Source organism: Cucumis melo, chromosome 10, assembly GCF_025177605.1.
Source record: "Cucumis melo cultivar AY chromosome 10, USDA_Cmelo_AY_1.0, whole genome shotgun sequence".
NCBI lineage: Eukaryota > Viridiplantae > Streptophyta > Magnoliopsida > Cucurbitales > Cucurbitaceae > Cucumis > Cucumis melo.
In genome coordinates this window covers 10,806,521-10,826,112 of record NC_066866.1, presented here as the reverse complement: position 1 = coordinate 10,826,112, position 19,592 = coordinate 10,806,521, and the positions used below count along the sequence as shown (strand labels likewise).

Here is a 19,592-nt window from a genome sequence, read left to right as displayed (position 1 = left end):
ACAATTTTTGTTATGCAGGCATATCAAAGAACTTGTGAAGCAGTTGAGTATTTCGCCTCCTGGTTCGAGAGATTTGCATTTTTCAAACATCTTTTCGCATAATTTTGTGGGACAATTCAAGGCTTGCCTCTGGAAACAAAACTTGTCTTATTGGAGGAATCCTTCTTATAACTCAATGCGTTTCTTGCATACCACTTTATCATCTTTGATTTATGGGATACTATTCTGGAAACAAGCAAAGAAGCTGTGAGTATATTTTTGCATTGTATTTATTTTCTTAATGTGAAAGGTTTTAGTGCCATAATTAGTTCTCAAATATTCGGAGGCTTATGAATCATATGCAACCTTTTGTCTACTTTTTGTTTGTGTTTAAAGAGAAAACCAGCAAGACTTATTCAATGTCTTCGGTTCAATGTTCACGGCTGTGATCTTTATGGGTATCAACAACTGCTCATCAGTCCTTCCTCATGTATCAATGGAGAGAACTGTGATGTACAGGGAAAGGTTTTCTGGGATGTATTCTTCATGGGCTTATTCACTTGCGCAGGTACACATTCATCTTAACCTCTTAAATCAATCTCTATTAGACCAACTAATAATTATAACCATTATGGGATAACGTAGTGGTAAAAAGGGAGACATAGTCTCAATAACTAATTAAGAGGTCAAGAGTTTAATCATTGGTGGCTACCTACTTAGAAATTAATTTCTACGAGTTTCCTTGACACCCAAATATTGCAAGGTCAGACTGGTTGTCCCATGAGATCAGTCAAGGTGTACGTAAGCTGGCCTGACTCTCAAAGGTATAAAAAAAATAAAACAAACTAATAATTATGTAAAACAATTTCTTCTTGGAAACCTTTTTTATTCGATTGGGAATGCAAATAGTCTCACATTGAATTGAAATAGGGTATATATATAAGGATGTCATCTCCATTAGTAATATAGTTCTTTCTAGTTCTATATACCACAAAACATAAAAGAAAAGGGTTGTACAACTCTTCTTGAGCTTCTACTTCCCAAAACCCTCCCTATCCAAGACCTCCTCAGACCTTGCTGCCTGTTCATTGTGGACCTCTTCCGACCACGTCTCTTCCAGCCATCCTCCGTTGCCCCATCCCTTCTTTGACCTTGCCATCTGACCTTCCAGCCTTCCTTTGCCCTTCGTCGTTCATGCCTTGTCCAACCTCAGGATCTTTCTCTCCCCCATTAACCTAGCTCCAATTCTACATTTGTCAACTCTTTCCATCTCTCCGCCATCCTCCTTAGACCTTGCTGCTCGTCCATTCAGGACTTCTTCCGTCCTCCTTCCTATTCCAATCCTCTTAATGGAAAATATGCTCTCCACTCTCCTCACTTTTCTCCTAGGATCCTCTCTTCTCTCCCCACCTTTCATCCTTTTCCTTGTCACTAGCTCCGGTCAGCATTGTCGATTTCCCTTCAATCATGGAAGTGAAATTTTGCAATGTGAGTGGGATCTCTTATTGCATATGGAATGAATCTGGTATGTTTCTAGTAGAAGATGTGGAGGTAAGTAAATTCCTACTTCTTTCTAATTGTCAATTAAGCTGGTTTGTGGAGAATATTGTTGAAAAATACTCCAAAGCACTGTTTCCCGTTTTTTGTGAAAAATGAACGTGATGGTTTTGATGCAACAAGATTCTCTAAGTTCTACGGTTCCTCAGGTTGGATTCCGCGATGAATTGTTTGACCATCAAGTGGGTGTTCGTTTTTTATTCATGTTCCTCCAGGTGATTTGCAGAATTGTTGACATTCTTTTCGATGATGCTCATTGATTTTCGGTGCCTCTAAAATTCATCAATTTAGCCATTTTTCGAAGATAAAGAGTCGAATGTTGCAGAAACACCGATCATGAGAAATATTTTAGGGATGGCACAGCATACAAAGTACGGTGCTGCATACAACCCCCTGTTTTGACACCTGAAAAATAGAGCAAGAATTAATTTTGGGCAGAGATTACTGAAACGCCAGTAATGTACTTCTAAACAGATGTCATTGTTATCCATGGTTTGCGGAAAATGCTTTGATTGAATTAGATCAAGGATACCTGGAGGAATTAATTGGGAGCTAAGATAAATGGCAAAAATTTAGCTTGTTCTGTTAGGATTTGGAGCCAAAACTTCAAGCCCAATTTTGGTTCAACCCCTTTATTTCCTTTATCCTTAAGTATAGTTTTAATTGACTAATTTTGGAGGTGGCTTATCAATTGGTTGTTAATGGAAGACTTGCCTATGAAAGAAGAAATTAGAAGGTAGTGGATTTCTCTTTAAGAAGGTAGTGGATTTCTCTTTAAGAAGGTAGTGGATTTCTCTTTAAGATAATGGGCTTTTGGTAATTAAGGTTTTCTCCGTATTGGTAAATTTTGAGGTGACGAATGATTAAAAGAAAAAAAGGGCAGTGGACATTGTCTATAAAAGAAGAAAAAATTGGAAGAAAAATCTTGAAGTTTGCCGAGAGTCTCCTCGTCATTGAAGAAGAGAAAATACACCACAGGGAAGTTTGAAGAGTTCATTAATTCTAGTGTGTTATTTTAGTGTGGCGATGAGGAATTGAGTTGAGCGTTTCTCTTATTATCTATTTCAAGTTATCAAGTTGTGGTACTTGAATTCAAATAGTTCTTGTTAGGCTATTTGGGATGAGAGATTTGTAATCGTGTTCGAGGGTTTCTTTTCAATCTCCATCACAGTAGAACCTGCAGTTGCAGGAGATTGGACGTAGTCTTGAGTTTGGGGCGAACCAATACATTTTTCGGTGTTCTTCATTTTCCCTACACTTCATTATTTGCAATTTTAGAGCGATTGCTTATTTGGCTTTAACCTGTTGAAGTGGGAGTTTGAATTTGTTCCGCATTTATTTATATCTTGTATAAATTCCCAACACTTTCCACCTGAAATTTGAAAAATGGTGTAAACTTGTGCACATCCAGCCATCATATACAAGAGGTTTTGAAAGTTTGATTACAATAAAAAAAACCTCCCTTTAGATCATTGGATTACGGCAAGAGGTTTTGGAGGTTGGATTACGATAAAAAAAAACCTCCCTTTAGATTATTGGAGCAAACAAACGTTCGAAGCTACTTGTGCTTATTTTAAAGGATTGGAAAGTATTGCTGCAGAAACTTTGAATCTTCTTAACGTCTTTGAAGCCAGAATTCAAGTCAAAAGAGTCTTTATACTTTTATCCCATCGATTGTAGAGATTAGCTGAAACATGGGGAAAGATTTATTTACATTTTGGTGATATCGTATCAATCGATCTGCCAAGTAAGATCAAAGGTCCTTTATTTGTTCAAGATTTTACTAATCCAATTGATATTGTTTGATAGTCTCAAGTCATGCAAGATGAATAAGTGGTCAGTAATATTAGTTTGGTTATTGGGAGGGGGCTATGTTAGTAATTGATTAGTAAGTTTGTTAGGGCTTTTTACTTATAAATAGTGGGTTTGGGTTTAGGGAAGGGGGTGGTGGTGATTTCCTAATTGGGAAATTTGGGAGAGGATTCTCAGCCTTCTTGAATGTGCTGAGGTATATTGTAGTCTCTTCTTGCTATTGCAATATAATTCTATATTTTTATGTTTCTTGTGTGTTCTTAAGTATTTTCTTGTTAGGTGGGACCCTAACAAATTGGTATAAGAGTCCCTCGTTTGGGAATATCACTATGGACTCAGATCGAATATCACTATAGTGTTTAAAAGGCCTTCTCGAGCATGCACCTTAGCGTGTCTAAGCTTTAGGTGTAGGTTAGGCATCTCTCCTTGTAAAGGCAAGGCTCACAAAATAGGACGTGCCTAAGCTCTAGGAATATCACTATGGATTCAGATCAAATATCACCGTAGTGTTTAAAAAGCCTTCTCGAGCATGTGCCTTAGCGCACCAAAGCTCTAGGTGTAGGTTTGGCATCTCGCCTTGTAAAGGCAAGACTCACAAAATAGGATGCGCCTTAGGTGCACACCTTTTGTGAAGCCCTAAGGCCCAAGCGCCTTGGGGCTTTTTCATTACTTTTAAAATATAGTAATAATTAAGGGTTTTCCTTTTTTATTAACTTAAAGAATCAAGTTACTAAGCCTAAATGCAAAATTTCTTGTGCTTGGGGTCTTTTTTCTTTTCATATTTCCATTTCATCTGGGCGCATATTGAAAAATGTAACATATTGAAAAAACTCCATCCTTTGTTAGAAATGACATTAGCAATATATTAACATGTGAAATTATACAGTTGTGTGTAAACATGACCAGAAAACTAAAAAATAATTGAATTGAGCTAAGTTGATAACATACATAATTCATTAAAAATAATTCGTTGAAATGGGGTGAAAAACGAAATTCCCCTCTATTTGGATCAGAATTTTCCACCAGGGCCAGTTGTAGGATTCAAGCTCACTAAATGTTTTATTTTTGTTAAAATGTTGTATATGTTTACAATTAATATTTAGTTTCCTTAGATTTTGAGTGCCTATTCAGTGAAGAATATCTTATATTCAACTAATTCAGAAGTTTCTTCTAATGTGCAGGTGATTGTTGAGGTTCCATATCTGTTTGTACAAGTGGCTATCTATATAATTATCACTTACCCAATGATTGGATACGATGGATCAGCTTCCAAAGTATTATTGTGTTTCTACTCGATGTTCTCAGCACTTCTTTACTTTAATTATCTTGGGATGTTGCTCGTCTCCATCACACCAAACTATCAGATTGCTAGCATTTTGTCCTCTGCCTTCTACACCATGTTCAATCTCTTTTCTGGCTTTCTCGTTCCAAAACCAGTAAGTTGCGATATCTATCTAAAGTAAAGACAAGCTTCTCCTTAATGTTTATTTGGAACAAAATGCATCTTTTCTCTCTATAATTGGGACTGAATCTGGCCATAACTTTGAACGAAGACACTACAAATAATTTGTTTTGACTTTTGCTGTTTAAGCTTCATGTTTGGTTTCAAGATCTTGAATGATAGATCTGATATATGGGGATGCAGGGTTTTTCATAAAGCATAATTTTAATATCAAGGACCAAAAAAATGTTCATAGAAAGGACCACCAGGATATAAAGTGGTAGAACTAAGAATGATTCTATAATTAGTTGTCTTTGCAAGTATAACTGGAAGTTATCCAATATAAATATATATGTAAGCTGGAAAACTTAATTCTCAGTTTGGGAAGCCAAATTCTTTTCTTATTTATAGTAACAAGAAAGAAGTTGATAAAACCCAAATATTTTGAGATATTAACATTGACCAAATTACAGGATAAACTAAGTTTTGGAGGTACTTATACCCTCCCAATCTTCGATCACACCCAAGTCCTAACTCACTTACCAAAATATTGCTCTAGCTTCTCCATTTTCCTCCCCCTCTATTTGTAACCAACAAGTATAACAAACTCCTTAACTAATTACTAATACACCCTTGATACTCTAATATCATTCCTATCAGAAGTGAGGTTCACTCTGTAGAAACAAGAATACTACAAGAAAGGAGGTGGATTTCCTTAGGAGGCTTGGTTCTTTGTTCTTTGATGGGACATTTGGTTGAGGAAAACAACAAACTTTTTAGTGGGGAGGTTGAGAGGTGTTGGAAGGAGATATGGAAGATCATAGATTTTAGGAAGAGTGGCAGACAGAGCTATCAGTCACAAAGTATGCAAATTTATAAACATCGTAAAACTTTGCTACAAAACTCTTAAGAGTCTATTAGCAAATAGATCATATTGCTAATAGGAGTCTATCAACGATACTTTTAGTAAATTTTGTTATATTTGCGATTCTTTAAAAATGTTATTATACGCTTAATTATTAGTCTGAAATGAGCTACCATTGCAATTACCCTAGACTTTTAATACATATGTGGGATTAAAAGAAGAGTCACCTAAATATTTTTCTGTTTTATGCAGCAAATTCCAGGGTGGTGGATATGGTTGTATTATATGATCCCAACGTCGTGGACTTTGAATTGTTTACTAACTTCACAATATGGAGATGTAGACAAGCCATTGAAGGTGTTTGGAGAAACAACAACAATATCAGTTTTCTTGAGACATTACTTTGGGTTTCACCACAACGAACTTCTCCTTGTAGGAGCCATTCTCATTCTCTTCCCAATCCTTATAGCTTTCCTTTTTGGATATTTTATAGGAAAATTGAACTTTCAGAGAAGGTAAACACGTTAACCTTTTTTTTGTTTTTTTTGGTAAAAATCCTATCTGAAATTAATATTTGAATCATTTTCGTGCTGTCAAAGTTTCAATTCTGTATATATTCTGATAATAAGCGTTGAAGAATAATCGTGTAATATTTCATTTTCACAAAAGCTTAGCATCAATTAAATATGATTGTGTTTTTCATTTCCATTGAATTCTTTTATCATCTTTTTGCCATAATGCATTAGTTTTGGTATTTATTTGCTTTAATAAACACCAAATTGCACTACTACAAATCTGGACTTATAATGTCAATTTAATACTGACATTACAAGGGTCTTTAGTATTGGTTTTTCTAATGTTGGTTTTCCACCGACATAGATGTCCAAAATTTCAGTGCCAGCTACCTTCACTGTTTGTTTTTTACCGACATAAAATATTATTTCTGATGTCAGTTTTCAATCGACATTGAACTTCATTTTCAATGTCGGTTTTTCATCTGTTTGTCATTAGTTGTTCGATATTATAAGTCCGTGTTATAGTTTTTGTTTTATATATAAATATAGCCTCCTCCTCCTCGGCCCCCAATTCTGTATTCTGCATACATACAAAAGAAGGGGTAAACCGTAATGTCTCAAAAATTAAGATAATTTTGGACATAGTTTGGTACATACAAAAGAAGGGGTAAACCATAATGTCTCAAAAATTAAGATAATTTTAAAGATAATTATCTTCGTTCTGTGTAATTAGGTTTAATTTATTATGTGTTATTTTGAATTATGAAGAATTAATGGATTTTGCAGAGATTCGAGATAATTAAATATTTGTTGGATAAATATTTAATTAATTAAAAAATTTGAAATTTTGGTGTAGCTGATTTTAATTGATTTTGTTTAATTATATATATATAATAATAACTTGTTAGTTGAGAATGAAATTGTTGACGTGGTTGAGAATGACAACTACTATGATAGTTTCAGAAGAGAACGGAATTGCCAAGAGTGATGGAACTTTAGCAGACACGTAGCTACATGAGACTAGCTCAAATGACTCAGACAAGTCAGAGAGCTATAATCCCACTTTAGACATGACCATTACTGTGAGAAAGAGTACTAAGTCCTATACGAAGCAATTTATGTGTAATTACTATGATAACAGACTCTTTTGACGTTTTTTAACAGTCAAGAATTATTATCCTTGACGATTAAAACTGTCATTGAAGCCAACGTCAAGAAAATCGAAGTTCATGACAGTTAATAAACATAGCGAATGTTGACATTTTAAGTATACAAATGTTCATGATAGTTAAAACCCGTTAAGAGTATGAGTATTTATGATATTTAAAGACCGTCAAGAACTATTCTTTACTTGATACGAAAAAATTGTCAAAAAATGATTGTTTATAACATTTAAAAACGTAAAAAATGTACTTGTTTATGAGATTTAAGAAACATCAAGAATATACTTGTTTGACATTTACAAAACGTCAAGCCTATTTTGGATTTTCTTTAAAAAAATTGTAATTTAGTTATATTTTTGTTATTGTATTGCCTCTTAACCCCTATAGTGTGGTCCAACAAATATACACGAGGATATTCATCAAATACAATTCCAAAACTTTAACATATGAACATCTTAACATATGAATATTTCAAAAACTTTACATATTTGTTCGATATTGTCATACGCAAAACATTACTTCTAGTTCAAGAGACATAAACTTAATTAAAGAAGCTTGAAACTCAACGACATTAGCTGATCTTGGCTTCAAAATACAAGCTTGAATTGCACAACCTAAACCAAAATACAACAATGTCAAGTTAAAATAGGTTCATGTAGCAACATTTTATCAAATAGTGAAAATGAAAGAGATGACTCAATTGACTGCAGTTCTTGAATGTACAGCTTCACATTTGATCAAAATTTCCAATCATATGAAACATCATCCTTGACAATCAAACAAAACCTTGAAGCAAAGTGAAACAAATTCAAGATATTAAATCAAATGCTAAGCAATTACTTTACAGAAAATGCAGAAACTTATTCAAAATAGCGATTACTTGAAAGAAAATGCAGAAACGAAAAGTAAGAATTATCAATGAATAACTCAAAGGTTCACTTAAAACACTCAAAGGTTCACTCAAATTGGAAAAGCCCTTACTAATATGTGAATTAGAACAAGCATAAAAATAAATAAACATAAATTAATGCCACAAAAACCTTTGCAATCACTTCATAAAAGGAGTCACAGCTTTTCACAAGAAAGCTTCATTTTCACCACCGTAGGCTGGTTTGACATTTTCTCCTGTCACAGGGTTGATATTCCCAGCTAGCATGCCATATAATTCAAATGCCATCTTCAAGAAACAACCAGCTAATTTCACAACAAAGAGGCTAGATAAACATTGTTAATCGTTTAGATGGTATATAAACTATTGCACCAAAAGACTTTTAGAAAAGAAAAGTAATATACAACTTTTAGTGTGTGCTTTGCTAAAAGTTCACAACCAAGCAAAGAAAAACTAGCGTTCATAGACCAGCACTAAGCACAACTTGTAAGGATCAGGTAAGAACCAAATGTGAACTCAACAGCAAATAGCAACTTTGTACTAAATCATTTCAAAACCGAAAACTAAAAATCTAAAGGCATGTAAAAAGGAACCATGACATTGTTAAAGCAATAATTTCAGAAATCCAAAGGCAATCTTAGATGACCAGAATGATAAAGGTGAAGACCAACATTTCCAAATAAACTAGATAATACAATCAACAACTCCCTTCAGTTATAAACAAGGGGAAATTCTCTCGTAAACAACATAGGAAAGATTGGGATTACAATAATAAGAGAAACAAATAAATATATTCTACAGCTACCAGCTCCTCTAAGAATTTGAAATCAATATCCTCAGACTATTCAACATTTCTAAACCACATAGTATGTATCAAGCTTTTAAATAAAGAAAATGGTTGCACTTGCAGTCGTCAATGTTGAGACAAAAAAAAAAAAAAAAAAACAATATACCACAGTAGATTACACCAAACAATACTAGCTCAACCTGAATGTATTTGCCAAGATGTCATCTACATCTCTAGCTTTAATGTATTTTTTATTGTTGGTCTTATTTCCTTATTCTTGTTCTTAATGTGGCTGTTAATACTGGACATATATGGATTGAACAATCCTGCTCCTCTCTACATCACATAAGACATGAATAAGGTCCAATGATGAAAACGACAAGGGAAGAACAGCATGCGAATAAATTCAAACCTGAAAAGAATCAGTGAAGGCAGAAGTAATCATTCAACATGGTCCTATGCAGCCAGAAGCAAGCCATATTTGAATGCATCTATAATACAAATGAAGAGAGGAATAATTGAACCCACCAAAAAACAAGTACACAAAAGAGGGGGTGTTGTAGGAGTACATAATATCAACGCTAAAATTATCAGTTTCTCAAAACACAATACAAGAATAGTTTTCATGTTTTGGATATATACAACTTTTTCAACATGATATGACTCCGATCAAGTAGGCTGAATTTATCCTTCTCTATTTATTTCGGTAACAATGAACACACAGAATTGATGAGATATCAATTCTGTTACAATCTCTTGATCTTGCTTCTTAAGATTCAAGTACAGATTCTTTCTAAGATTTTCATATCTTTCTTCCATCTATGAGCATCTATTTATACACAAAGTTTACTAACTTCTTCTTAACACATTTAACATGTGTTTTCTAACTAATCTGCTAACCTCTTTCCTTAACTAATTCTGTTACTGTTTGTTATTATTTTTATTTCTTCTTTGGTAAACTAACTTGATTGGAGGTCTAACATTACTCTCCCCTTTTAGATTCACCTTGTCCTCAAGGTGTAGATTAGGATAACGCTTGCTTATCTCATCATAGTCTTCCCACGAGGCTTCATAGTTCGTTAGGTTCTGCCAAGCAATTAACACTTCTTGTCTGTAATTGCGTGCTTCTTCCGGTTGGAACTGCCATTCAAACTTCTCTGTTACGTTTTGTAGTGTAGGCAATACATTTGTCTGATGACTCACGAATTTCTTTAATTGAGAAACATGAAAAACAGGGTGAATAGCTGCATCCGTTGGCAATTCCAATCTATATGCTACCTCACCAATTCTTTTGAGAATTTTGTAAGGTCCAAAATACCACGATGATAGCTTCTCATTCCTTTTACTTTGTAAGGTGGTTTGTCGATATGGACGATCTTAAGCAACACTAATTCATCAATCTGGAATTCAACATGTCTTCTTTTCCGATCAGCATATAATTTCATTTGTTGTTGTGCTAGCAACAAATGTCCCCGTAATGCATCTAATGCCACATCTCGTTCTCTCAACTGTTCGTCTACCGAGGAATTTGAAGTTCTTTCTCCACAAGATAACAGGGTTGGAGGTTTACGTCCATACACCACTTGGAACGGTAACATATTTAGTGCTTTCTGATAAGTAGTATTGTACCAATATTCGGCCCAAGGTAGCCACAAAATCCATTCCTTTGGACGTTCACCACAGAAACATCTAAGATAAGTTTCTAGGCCCCTGTTTACCACTTCTGTTTGTCCGTCGGTCTGTGGATGGTAAGCTGTGCTTTTTTTGAGTTTAGTGCCTGCCATTTTGAACAATTCATTCCAGAAATGGCTGAGAAACACCTTGTCCCGGTCGGAGACAATGGAAGTAGGAAATCCGTGCAGTCGGACTATTTCTTTCACAAAAATTTCTGCTACTGACTTGGCTGTGTAAGGGTGTTTAAAGGCCAAAAAATGACTGTATTTGCTGAGCCGATCTACTACAACGAGTATTACATCACATCCTTTTGCTTTAGGTAGACCATCAATGAAATCCATAGAGATGTCGCTCCAAACTTGATGAGGTATTTCAAGTGGTATTAACAATCCGGCTGGTGATAGAGCTAAGCTTTTGTTACGTTGGCAAGTTATGCAGGACTCACAATGTTTTTTGACATTCGATTTCATCCCTTCCCAATATAGCTCACTTGCTAGTCTTTTATATGTTCTTAGGAACCCGGAGTGTCCTCCTACTACTGAGTCATGAAAAGTATTTAACATGACTGGAATTAGGGATGAAGCTTTTGAGATTACCAGTCTATTTTTGCAATGCAGGTCGCCATTCTTCAATGTAAATTTGCTGGTTTGGGCTTCGTCTTCTTTGCTTAAATTGGCTATTATCTTCTTTAACTTCTCATCTTTTTCCACTTCTTCCTTTATGATTTGTAAGTCCACTAAATATGGTGCTGATATGCTGTTTAATTGTATGTTTGGAGGTCTTCTTGATAAGGCATCGGCTGCTTTATTTTCTAAGCCCGGTTTGTAAACCACTTCAAACGAATATCCCAATGGTTTAGATAGTCATTTTTGATATTGTGGTTGAATGACCCTCTGTTCCAGCAAGAATTTTAGTGATTTCTGATCTGTTTTTACTACGAACTTTGCCCCAAGTAGGTATGGTCTCCATCTTTGTATGGATAGTACAACAGCCATCAACTCGCGTTCATATACAGGCCGGGCTCTATCTCTCATGGATAGTGTATGGCTATAGAAGGCAATGAGTCTCTTTGACTAGATTAACACTGCTCCCACTCTAAAACCGGATGCATCTGTTTCTATTTCAAACGGAAGTGCAAAGTTGGGTAAGGCCAATGTTGGTAGAGACATCATTGCAGATTTCAACTTTAGAAATGATTCTTCAGATTCTTCATTCCATTTGAACCCCCCCTTTTTGAGGAGTTGAGTTAACGGGGCCGCTATTGACCCATAATGTTGGACAAATCTCCTATAGTTGTTTGTTGTATTTTGCGGAAAGTATTTCCCGCCCGCGAGACTATTCAAATTGGCTTCGTTTCGTATGATCTCTCTGTTCTCGACCAATTGCGCGATTTCCATCATTTCGGCCAATCCTTTTGGTCGACAAAGTATTACCTCTGCTCTTATCCATGGGAACAAGCCATTCATAAAGGTGTCTTTGACAACAGGATCCGGGACATCACTCAATGGTGCGACGAGTTTGTCGAACAAATTCCGGTACTCATCGACTGTAGTTTCTTGTTTAACTCATAAGAATTTCCTAATATCGTTCCATCTCTGCTCAATCTGAATCTTACTAATAATCTTTCCTTCAAGTTTGACTAGCTGATGAATTTCTCTCTTTCTTCTTGAGATTGGTACCAATTTAAGGCAGGGTCGTCGAAACTAATCGTGGAAACAAGCATTTTCTCAGAATCGGAGAGTTTATGAATCTGAAAGTACCTTTCGGCGCGGAAGAGCCACGAGTCTGGGTCTTCTCCGACGAACACGGGCATTTCGACTTTCTTGAATTTATTCCGGTCTGCTGCAGCTTCTTCGGTCTCTGTTTTTCCTTCGTTTCGGTCGTCGGAGTTACTTCGACCTGATACGGCCGATTTGCTGGAGGTTGCTTCCTTCTCTTTTCCTTTATTTGTCACAGACATGTGCGCATTAGGTTCTTCGTTGCGTTCACCGGTTGTGGTACGATCCTTGGCTATAGTTTCCATTATCATCAACAGCATCTGCTCCTGTTTGTCCGACTGTGCTCGCATTGTCTGCATATTCTTCGCAATATCGTTCAGACTTAATTCGATGATCGACATCTTCCCGAGTTCTTTCTTCATCAGTGCTATTTCTTGATCAATTACTTCGAGTCTTTCTTCAATCCTAGTTTGCACCATTTTATCGGATCAAATGTTAGACCTCCAATCAAGTTAGTTTACCAAAGAAGAAATAAAAATAATAACAAACAGTAACAAAATTAGTTAAGGAAAGAGGTTAGCAGACTAGTTAGAAAACACATGTTAAATGTGTTAAAGAAGAAGTTAGTAAACTTTGTGTATAAATAGATGCTCATAGATGGAAGAAAGATATGAAAATCTTAGAGAGAATCTGTACTTGAATCTTGAGAAGCAAGATCAAGAGATTGTAACAGAATTGATATCTCATCAATTTTGTGTGTTCATTGTTACCGAAATAAATAGAGAAGGATAAATTCAGCCTACTTGATCGGAGTCCTATCAAATTGGTATCAGAGCGGTGAATCTTGGGAAGGAAATCAACAATGGAGCAAATGCAAATTGAAGAAAAACTGGAAGCCTTTGAACAAGAAGTGATTGGGATGAAGAAAGAATTAAGCAAAATTCCGGCAATTGAAGAAAATCTGAGATCCTTAACAAAGAGCCTCCAGCTGTTAAGAATTCAAGCCGAAAAAGATCAACAATTGTTGTTACAATGCATTGAAACCATGGTGAAAGAAAAATCGATAGTGAGTGAACAAACAGTGAGTGAAAGAATCACAACGAATCTACCAATGATGAAGAGTATAGTTGAAGGAGGAAGTACACCTATGGAAAGAATCGAGACCAAAGAACAAAGGAAATCCAAACTGAAGAGAAGGTGGGCGAAGAACAAACAAAGAAGATAGGAATTGAAGAAGATATAAGTGATCGACACAAATTCAAGAAGGTAGAGTTACAGAGGTTTAGCTGCAAGAAGTTCGATTCATTTATTTTTTGGATCAAACGGAATTCCCAAAAATATGAACCGATCGATTCTGAGAGAGTAAACGTTGCTGTAATCAGATTCGATGGAACCACATTAGATTGGTCTCGGTCGAAGGATGAACACGATGCATTCAAGGATTGGTTGAGATTAAAACAGAGGTTGTTACTTCCTTTCCAATCAGTGAGGGAAGAACTTAGCCGCGGGCGATTTTTAGCAAACAAACCGGAAATCGTGGAAGATCGGCGAGAATTACCGGCGAGACCCAAAACGAAGATCCAAGTGAAGAAAAAGCTGCAGTTCGGAGACGCTGGAAGTGACTGATTTCGATGGAAAAAGAAGACGCCGGAAGTTGACTGGTTTCGATGGAAAAAGAAGACGGCAGCAGTCGTGTGGATGAGAAGGAGGAAGAAAACGCCGGCAAATGGTGGTTGTCCGAGAAGGCGATACGGAAAGCGGGAAAGTGGCGTAAAGAAGGAGATGTTGCCGTGATGCTGATGACGAGGCAGAAAGGGATAGAAGAGGAGGTTAGAGGAAAGAAAACTAAACCATAAAATTGTCGATAACTAAAAAAAAAAAGGGAAAGAAAGCTGTAAACACACCTTGAGGACAAGGTGAATCTGAAAGGGGGGAGTAATGATAAGACTCCTAATTAGATTTGTTTAATGAAAAGTTAGTTATACCAGCTGGAGTTTGTTACATTAGTTTGTTATATTAGTTGTAATAACACTCACATGTGAGTTAGTTAGAGGCTGGCAAGATTAGTATAAATACTAATAGAATTCAGGAGGAAGGATATGAGAATTTTGTAAGAAGATTTACTGTAATTTCTTGAAAGAGAGAAAGGCAGTAGAGAGAGAAAGGAATTGAGTTACTCAATTCCAGAATGTACCCCTTATCAGAATCTAAATAGAAGAGGAAATTCATACCAAAAGGTGGTGTCCCATCACAACAACAGAAGGAAAGATATTCTTCACACCATTAAACATGTTAAAGAATAGAAAATGAATTATTGTTGTTGCCTGAAATTGATTATGATTGAAAAATGGAGCCATGAACATAATTTTCTAAACATGGGCAACATGACATTAAAAGAGAACAGTGGCATTCATATTTCTAAAGGCTTACAAGAAACTAAATCATAAATTTTAGACACTTTCAAATACAATACATATACAACATAGTTCATACCCACTTTTAAATTTTAGTCATCTAGCTTTAGATATAAGCGGAGGACGAGGACATATCCAATCGTCCTAACTTGTGTATATAAACCACTCACATTCTTTTATTGATGGGAAAACATCAAAATGGAAAATCAAAAAACAAGCACAAACAAACACATGATGCACCCTCAAACAAACAATCCTCGGATTGTGCTCTGACATACAGCCCACAGCAAAAAGTAGGCAAAAAGGAAAAAGGAGAACATGAAAGAGAAAAATACCAGCATTGCAGTGGTGGACTCTCTGAAATTGCCATCAATCCGGATCATAGTACAGGCATGAGAATGGAACTGATAAACATAGTCAGGTTGCTGCTGAAGAACCTGATAGTACTGCCCAACAAAGAACCTGATGAACATGGGATGGGGTGATTAGCATGAATCAAAGAGACAGAAAAAGTTTATAATTGAAAAACGGCACCGAATCAATTATTAATAGAAGCTTGCCCACATCCCTCGCATAAAGGCTGCTTATTCGAGCCTTTACCACATTCAAATCATAGAAACAAGTGGTATAGAAAGGTTGACACAGTAGTATTATTAATCTCACTACCTACAAAAGGTAGAAACTATTGAAAACAGAAAAAAAGAAATAATAACTGAAACATTGATTAAAAAAATCACAAAATACAACAATTGTCTGTAGGATTCATGATCAAAAGATTCTGTTTCAATTCATGAAATATCTAGATACTGCAAACGGACAATTCTGACAAAGTTTCGTGACACCTCTAAGCAGAAGCAACAACAAAAACAAAATCTATACATATAAGGAGGAAAGGATAAATAGAAACTTCAGTCCTATTTTCAATGTGAAAGGGCGTGTCCATTATCGGAAACCCTTAAACCCTAAAGATCAAGAAGGAAGAAGAACAAGCCCAACAATCAATCAAAATCTTAGATCTACAATACTCCAATGTAAATAAAAAACATTTTTATTTATTCAAGCCTTGACGAAAAGAAAAGGTTTGATTTTAAATAAATCACATATACGTAGTTCATACCCACTTTTAAATTTTAGTCATCTAGCTTTAGATTTAAGCTGTGGACAAGGACATATTCAATCATTCTAGCTCAAGTATATAAACCACTCGCATTCTTTTATCGAGAGGAAAACATCAAAATGGAAAATCAAAAAACAAGCACAAACAAACACTTGATGCACCCTCAAACAAACAATCCTCGTTTACTGCATGCCTGCTACCAGACTGAAATAAAAGTGTATGCTATTACCTTCCCTACCATACAGGTGGAAGTTTTTATCATCAAAACATCAATGCTCCTGAGAAGCTCATCCAAATTGTCACCAATAATCTCCACACGAGCAACAACCATTTTGAAAATGATGGAAGCGATTGACATCTCTAACAATTATAACCCTATTAGCAACTTGGGAAATAAGTTTGATAGCAGTGTGACAATCATCACACATCCTAAGGTTTTTAATCACCCTGATTGGTGTGCCTGATGTTGTCTTCATAAGGCCATATGCTACAGCAAGCTTCTCACTGTGATAGCTAAGATTGTTGACCTTTTGCTCATCCTCAATATCATGCAATACATTATCAATATCAGGAACATACCCCAAAGGTCGAATCTTAGATAATAAATTCTTTACATTTTCATAAATCAGATTGGCATCAGGGTGTTTAATATCCTCAGATGTAAAAACATGAGCAACATTTCTTATTTCTAACCAACTCACTCCAGGTTCTTTCTTGACATTTCTTTCCCTCATCAGTTTTCGAATCTCAACAACACGATCCCACCTCCTAACTCTTGCATGCATGTTTGACAATAGAATATAAGTTCCAACATCCCTAGGCTCCAACTGTAGCAAGTACTCTGCTATTTGCTTCCCTTTATCATAATGTTTATGAACATAACAAGCGTTGAGAAGGGTGCGCCAGGAAACAACATCCCAATTTATTTGATGTGACCGCATAAAATTCTCAGCTTCATCCAGTCGTCCAGATCTACTTAAAAGGCCAACAATACATGTATAGTGCTCCAATCCAGGAACAATTCCAAACTGTTTCATCAAATGATTAAAATAGTAGAATCCTTCATCCACCAGTTTTAAATGGGCACAAGCAGATATTACACCAATAAAAGTTACATAATTAGGGCGTTCTCCAGTAGTCATCATGTCCTGGAACATGCTTAATGCTTCCTTGCCCAAACCATGGTGTGAGTGGCCAGTTATTATTGCATTCCAGGTAATGATATCACAACACGTCATATTTGAAAACACACGTTGTGCTGCCAAAATGTCCCCACTCTTGAAATACATAATGATCAAGGCATTACCTACCATAACATTGCCTTTGAGACCTGATTTCTCAGCACGTGCATGTAACTGATCTCCAAGGCATAGTGCAGACAGACCTGCCGCAGAGTTGAATAACACCGCCATTGTATATTCATTGGGAGGAATACGATCAATTTCCATCTTTGAAAACAGATCCAATGCTTCTTCAAAGAATTCATTCTGAAAATAAGCTGCCATGATCGATGTCCAAGAAACAACGTTTCGGCTTTGTAACCGATCAAAAAAGGTTCTTCCACTCAACACATTACCACACTTCCCGTACATGTCAATGATAGAACTTCCAATATAGACATCACAGTCAATATCACTTTTCAACATTTGAGCGTGAACTTGCTTACCTAATGTTATATCTTTAAGACTAGCACAAAGGCGGAAAATAGTAACATAAGTGGCACTATTCCATTCTATGCCTTTACTGATTATTAACTTCAGAACGTCTACAGCTTCTCTCATATGTGTGTGCTGTAGAAGCCCATTCACTACCAAATTATAACAAAATATGTCATTACCTGGGACAGTATATAATATCTGGATTGCTGCTCCTACATCTGAACATTTAGAGTACAACTGAATAAGTGCATTCTTGACATATTGATGAAACTCCAATCCAGACTTTAATGCATACCCATGACATTGTTTCCCTTCTACATACATTTGACTATTACAAGAAGATATAACAGTAGCAATCACATATTTATTGGGTAAGATATTATCCTTCAGGACCATCTTTTTGAACAACTCGAAGACTTCTGAGGGATTACCATTTTGCATGTACCCAGCCATTAAAGTACTCCAGGACACAACATTTCTTCTAGGCATACTATCAAACACTTTCCGAGCAATCGATACTTCACCACATTTCACGTACAAATTAATAAGCGAATTCAGTTGATTCACTTTGGAGTCCCTATAATTGTGATTGGTGATGGTCAGATGAGCTTGGATTGTTCTACCAAATATTAAGTTCTTGGCATCTGCAGCTACCTTCAACAGCTTTATGGGGTCCTGGTGAGGAGAAGCAAAGAAATCGGACCTAGAAAGAAATGGTGTAAACTTCACAGGCATAATGTCACTAATTGGTAGTTTTAAAATAGACATTAGAATGCTTTGAATTTGCAGTTAGAAAAAGATACAACAAAGAATACTAAGACTTAGTCGCATTGCTTGAAAAACCACTTCAATCATTGCTTGAAAAACCACTTCAATTCTTTCTGTCATTGATCTTTCTTCTTCAATTCCTTTCTGTAATCTTTCCTTCCTATTTCTCTTTTCTTGTTTTCTTCTTGCACGTGTCATGTTGATATGCATAGAAAACAGTCAGAGCTTCACACCTGTAGTTGACTAGATGAATTTGAGAATGGACTACCAGAGAAGGCTAACATATTCAAGTGAAGGCAACCCCAGAATGATGTTACCAGATTCGGCGTTGCGTTGCCATAAGGAGGAAATGAACGGCGGAGGTAAGGCTCCGTGGGATTAGACGGTGGAGAGGGGGAAATTGCCAAAAGTGGGACACGTTAACCCTCCAAAAATTAAAATCTGGTATCAACCAATCTAAGCGATTAAAGAACACCAATTTCAATAAAATCTCAAAAACTTGTTGAATATGGATACTGCCTTACCCGCTTCCAAGTGCGGCTACCGTGGCGTCGAAGTTGCAGAGGGAGAAGCGTATGATGAGTGGTGTGGGAGAACAGACGGTGAAGTTGGAATAGGGAAAAGCAGGCGAGAAGTAGGGTTCGTTTTCAGGATTTGAACCTGAGGTTTGAAACAATCAGAGCGACATTACAAGGGTTCTAACGTTGTTATAAGCTATAAATGCTTAAAACCCTTTAATGGCATCTTTTAGGAAATTCATCAAAATATAATAAAATTTTGCATACTTGTTAAGAATAAGGTGCATAAACTCGTCGCAATTAGGTTGTTTTTGGTTGGATATTTTATGATCTATATATATATATATATATATATATATATATATATATTGGCATGTTAGGACCAATTAATTTCAACTTCAAATATCTTTTTGTATACTATGTATTTTGTTGATTAAATCACTTGATGTATAGTCACGGTAGAAAAAGGGTCTACGATGACAGTTAAATGCAGTCATAGAAAGATTTCGTGACAGTTATTTTCAGTCGTTAACGAGGTAGTCATGGAAAGTATTTTAGGACAGTTTACAAAACTGTCATGAAATGTGTTTTTCATGACAGAGAAATAAATGTCACGAATTTATTACTTTATGACAAATTATAACTGTTATTATTTAGATTTGATGACAAATAATAACTGTTATTACTTATATTTATGACGGATAATAACTATCATTA

At 35.8% G+C, this 19,592-nt stretch overlaps 2 protein-coding genes across 30 annotated transcripts in view; one reads left to right on the top strand and one right to left on the bottom strand.

Annotated features, from left to right (window-relative positions):
* The window catches only part of LOC103496678 (pleiotropic drug resistance protein 3-like), a 63,130-nt gene extending 56,770 nt beyond the window's left edge, over positions 1-6,360 (top strand). The window contains exons 20-23 of the mRNA XM_008458641.3: positions 19-246; positions 376-547; positions 4,530-4,784; positions 5,907-6,360. Of these exons, the coding sequence (XP_008456863.2) occupies positions 19-246; positions 376-547; positions 4,530-4,784; positions 5,907-6,173 (922 nt within the window). The 3' untranslated portion in view covers positions 6,174-6,360. The remainder of the gene's footprint in view (positions 1-18; positions 247-375; positions 548-4,529; positions 4,785-5,906) is intronic.
* Positions 6,361-7,747: 1,387 nt separating this feature from the next.
* Positions 7,748-19,118, bottom strand: LOC103496677 (pentatricopeptide repeat-containing protein At5g39680). Of its 29 annotated transcripts, none has more exons than XM_051090913.1 (7): positions 18,882-19,118; positions 16,161-18,798; positions 15,150-15,276; positions 12,443-12,865; positions 9,421-9,499; positions 8,373-9,344; positions 7,748-7,946 (listed from the first exon to the last, which is right to left on the bottom strand). In XM_051090913.1, the coding sequence occupies exon 2, from the start codon at positions 18,355-18,357 to the stop codon at positions 16,231-16,233; it is 2,127 nt and encodes a 708-aa protein (XP_050946870.1). In that variant the 5' UTR covers positions 18,358-18,798; positions 18,882-19,118; the 3' UTR covers positions 7,748-7,946; positions 8,373-9,344; positions 9,421-9,499; positions 12,443-12,865; positions 15,150-15,276; positions 16,161-16,230. The 29 variants fall into 29 exon arrangements, with proteins under 29 accessions (XP_050946870.1, XP_050946881.1, XP_050946882.1 ...); XM_051090924.1 differs by having other exon boundaries at positions 8,373-8,546; XM_051090925.1 differs by having other exon boundaries at positions 8,373-8,526.
* Positions 19,119-19,592: the final 474 nt, after the last annotated feature.

Coding starts and splice junctions, on each gene's coding strand:
- LOC103496677 (XM_051090909.1), bottom strand. CDS start 18,357: ATGTCTATTTTAAAACTACCAATTAGTGACATTATGCCTGTGAAGTTT.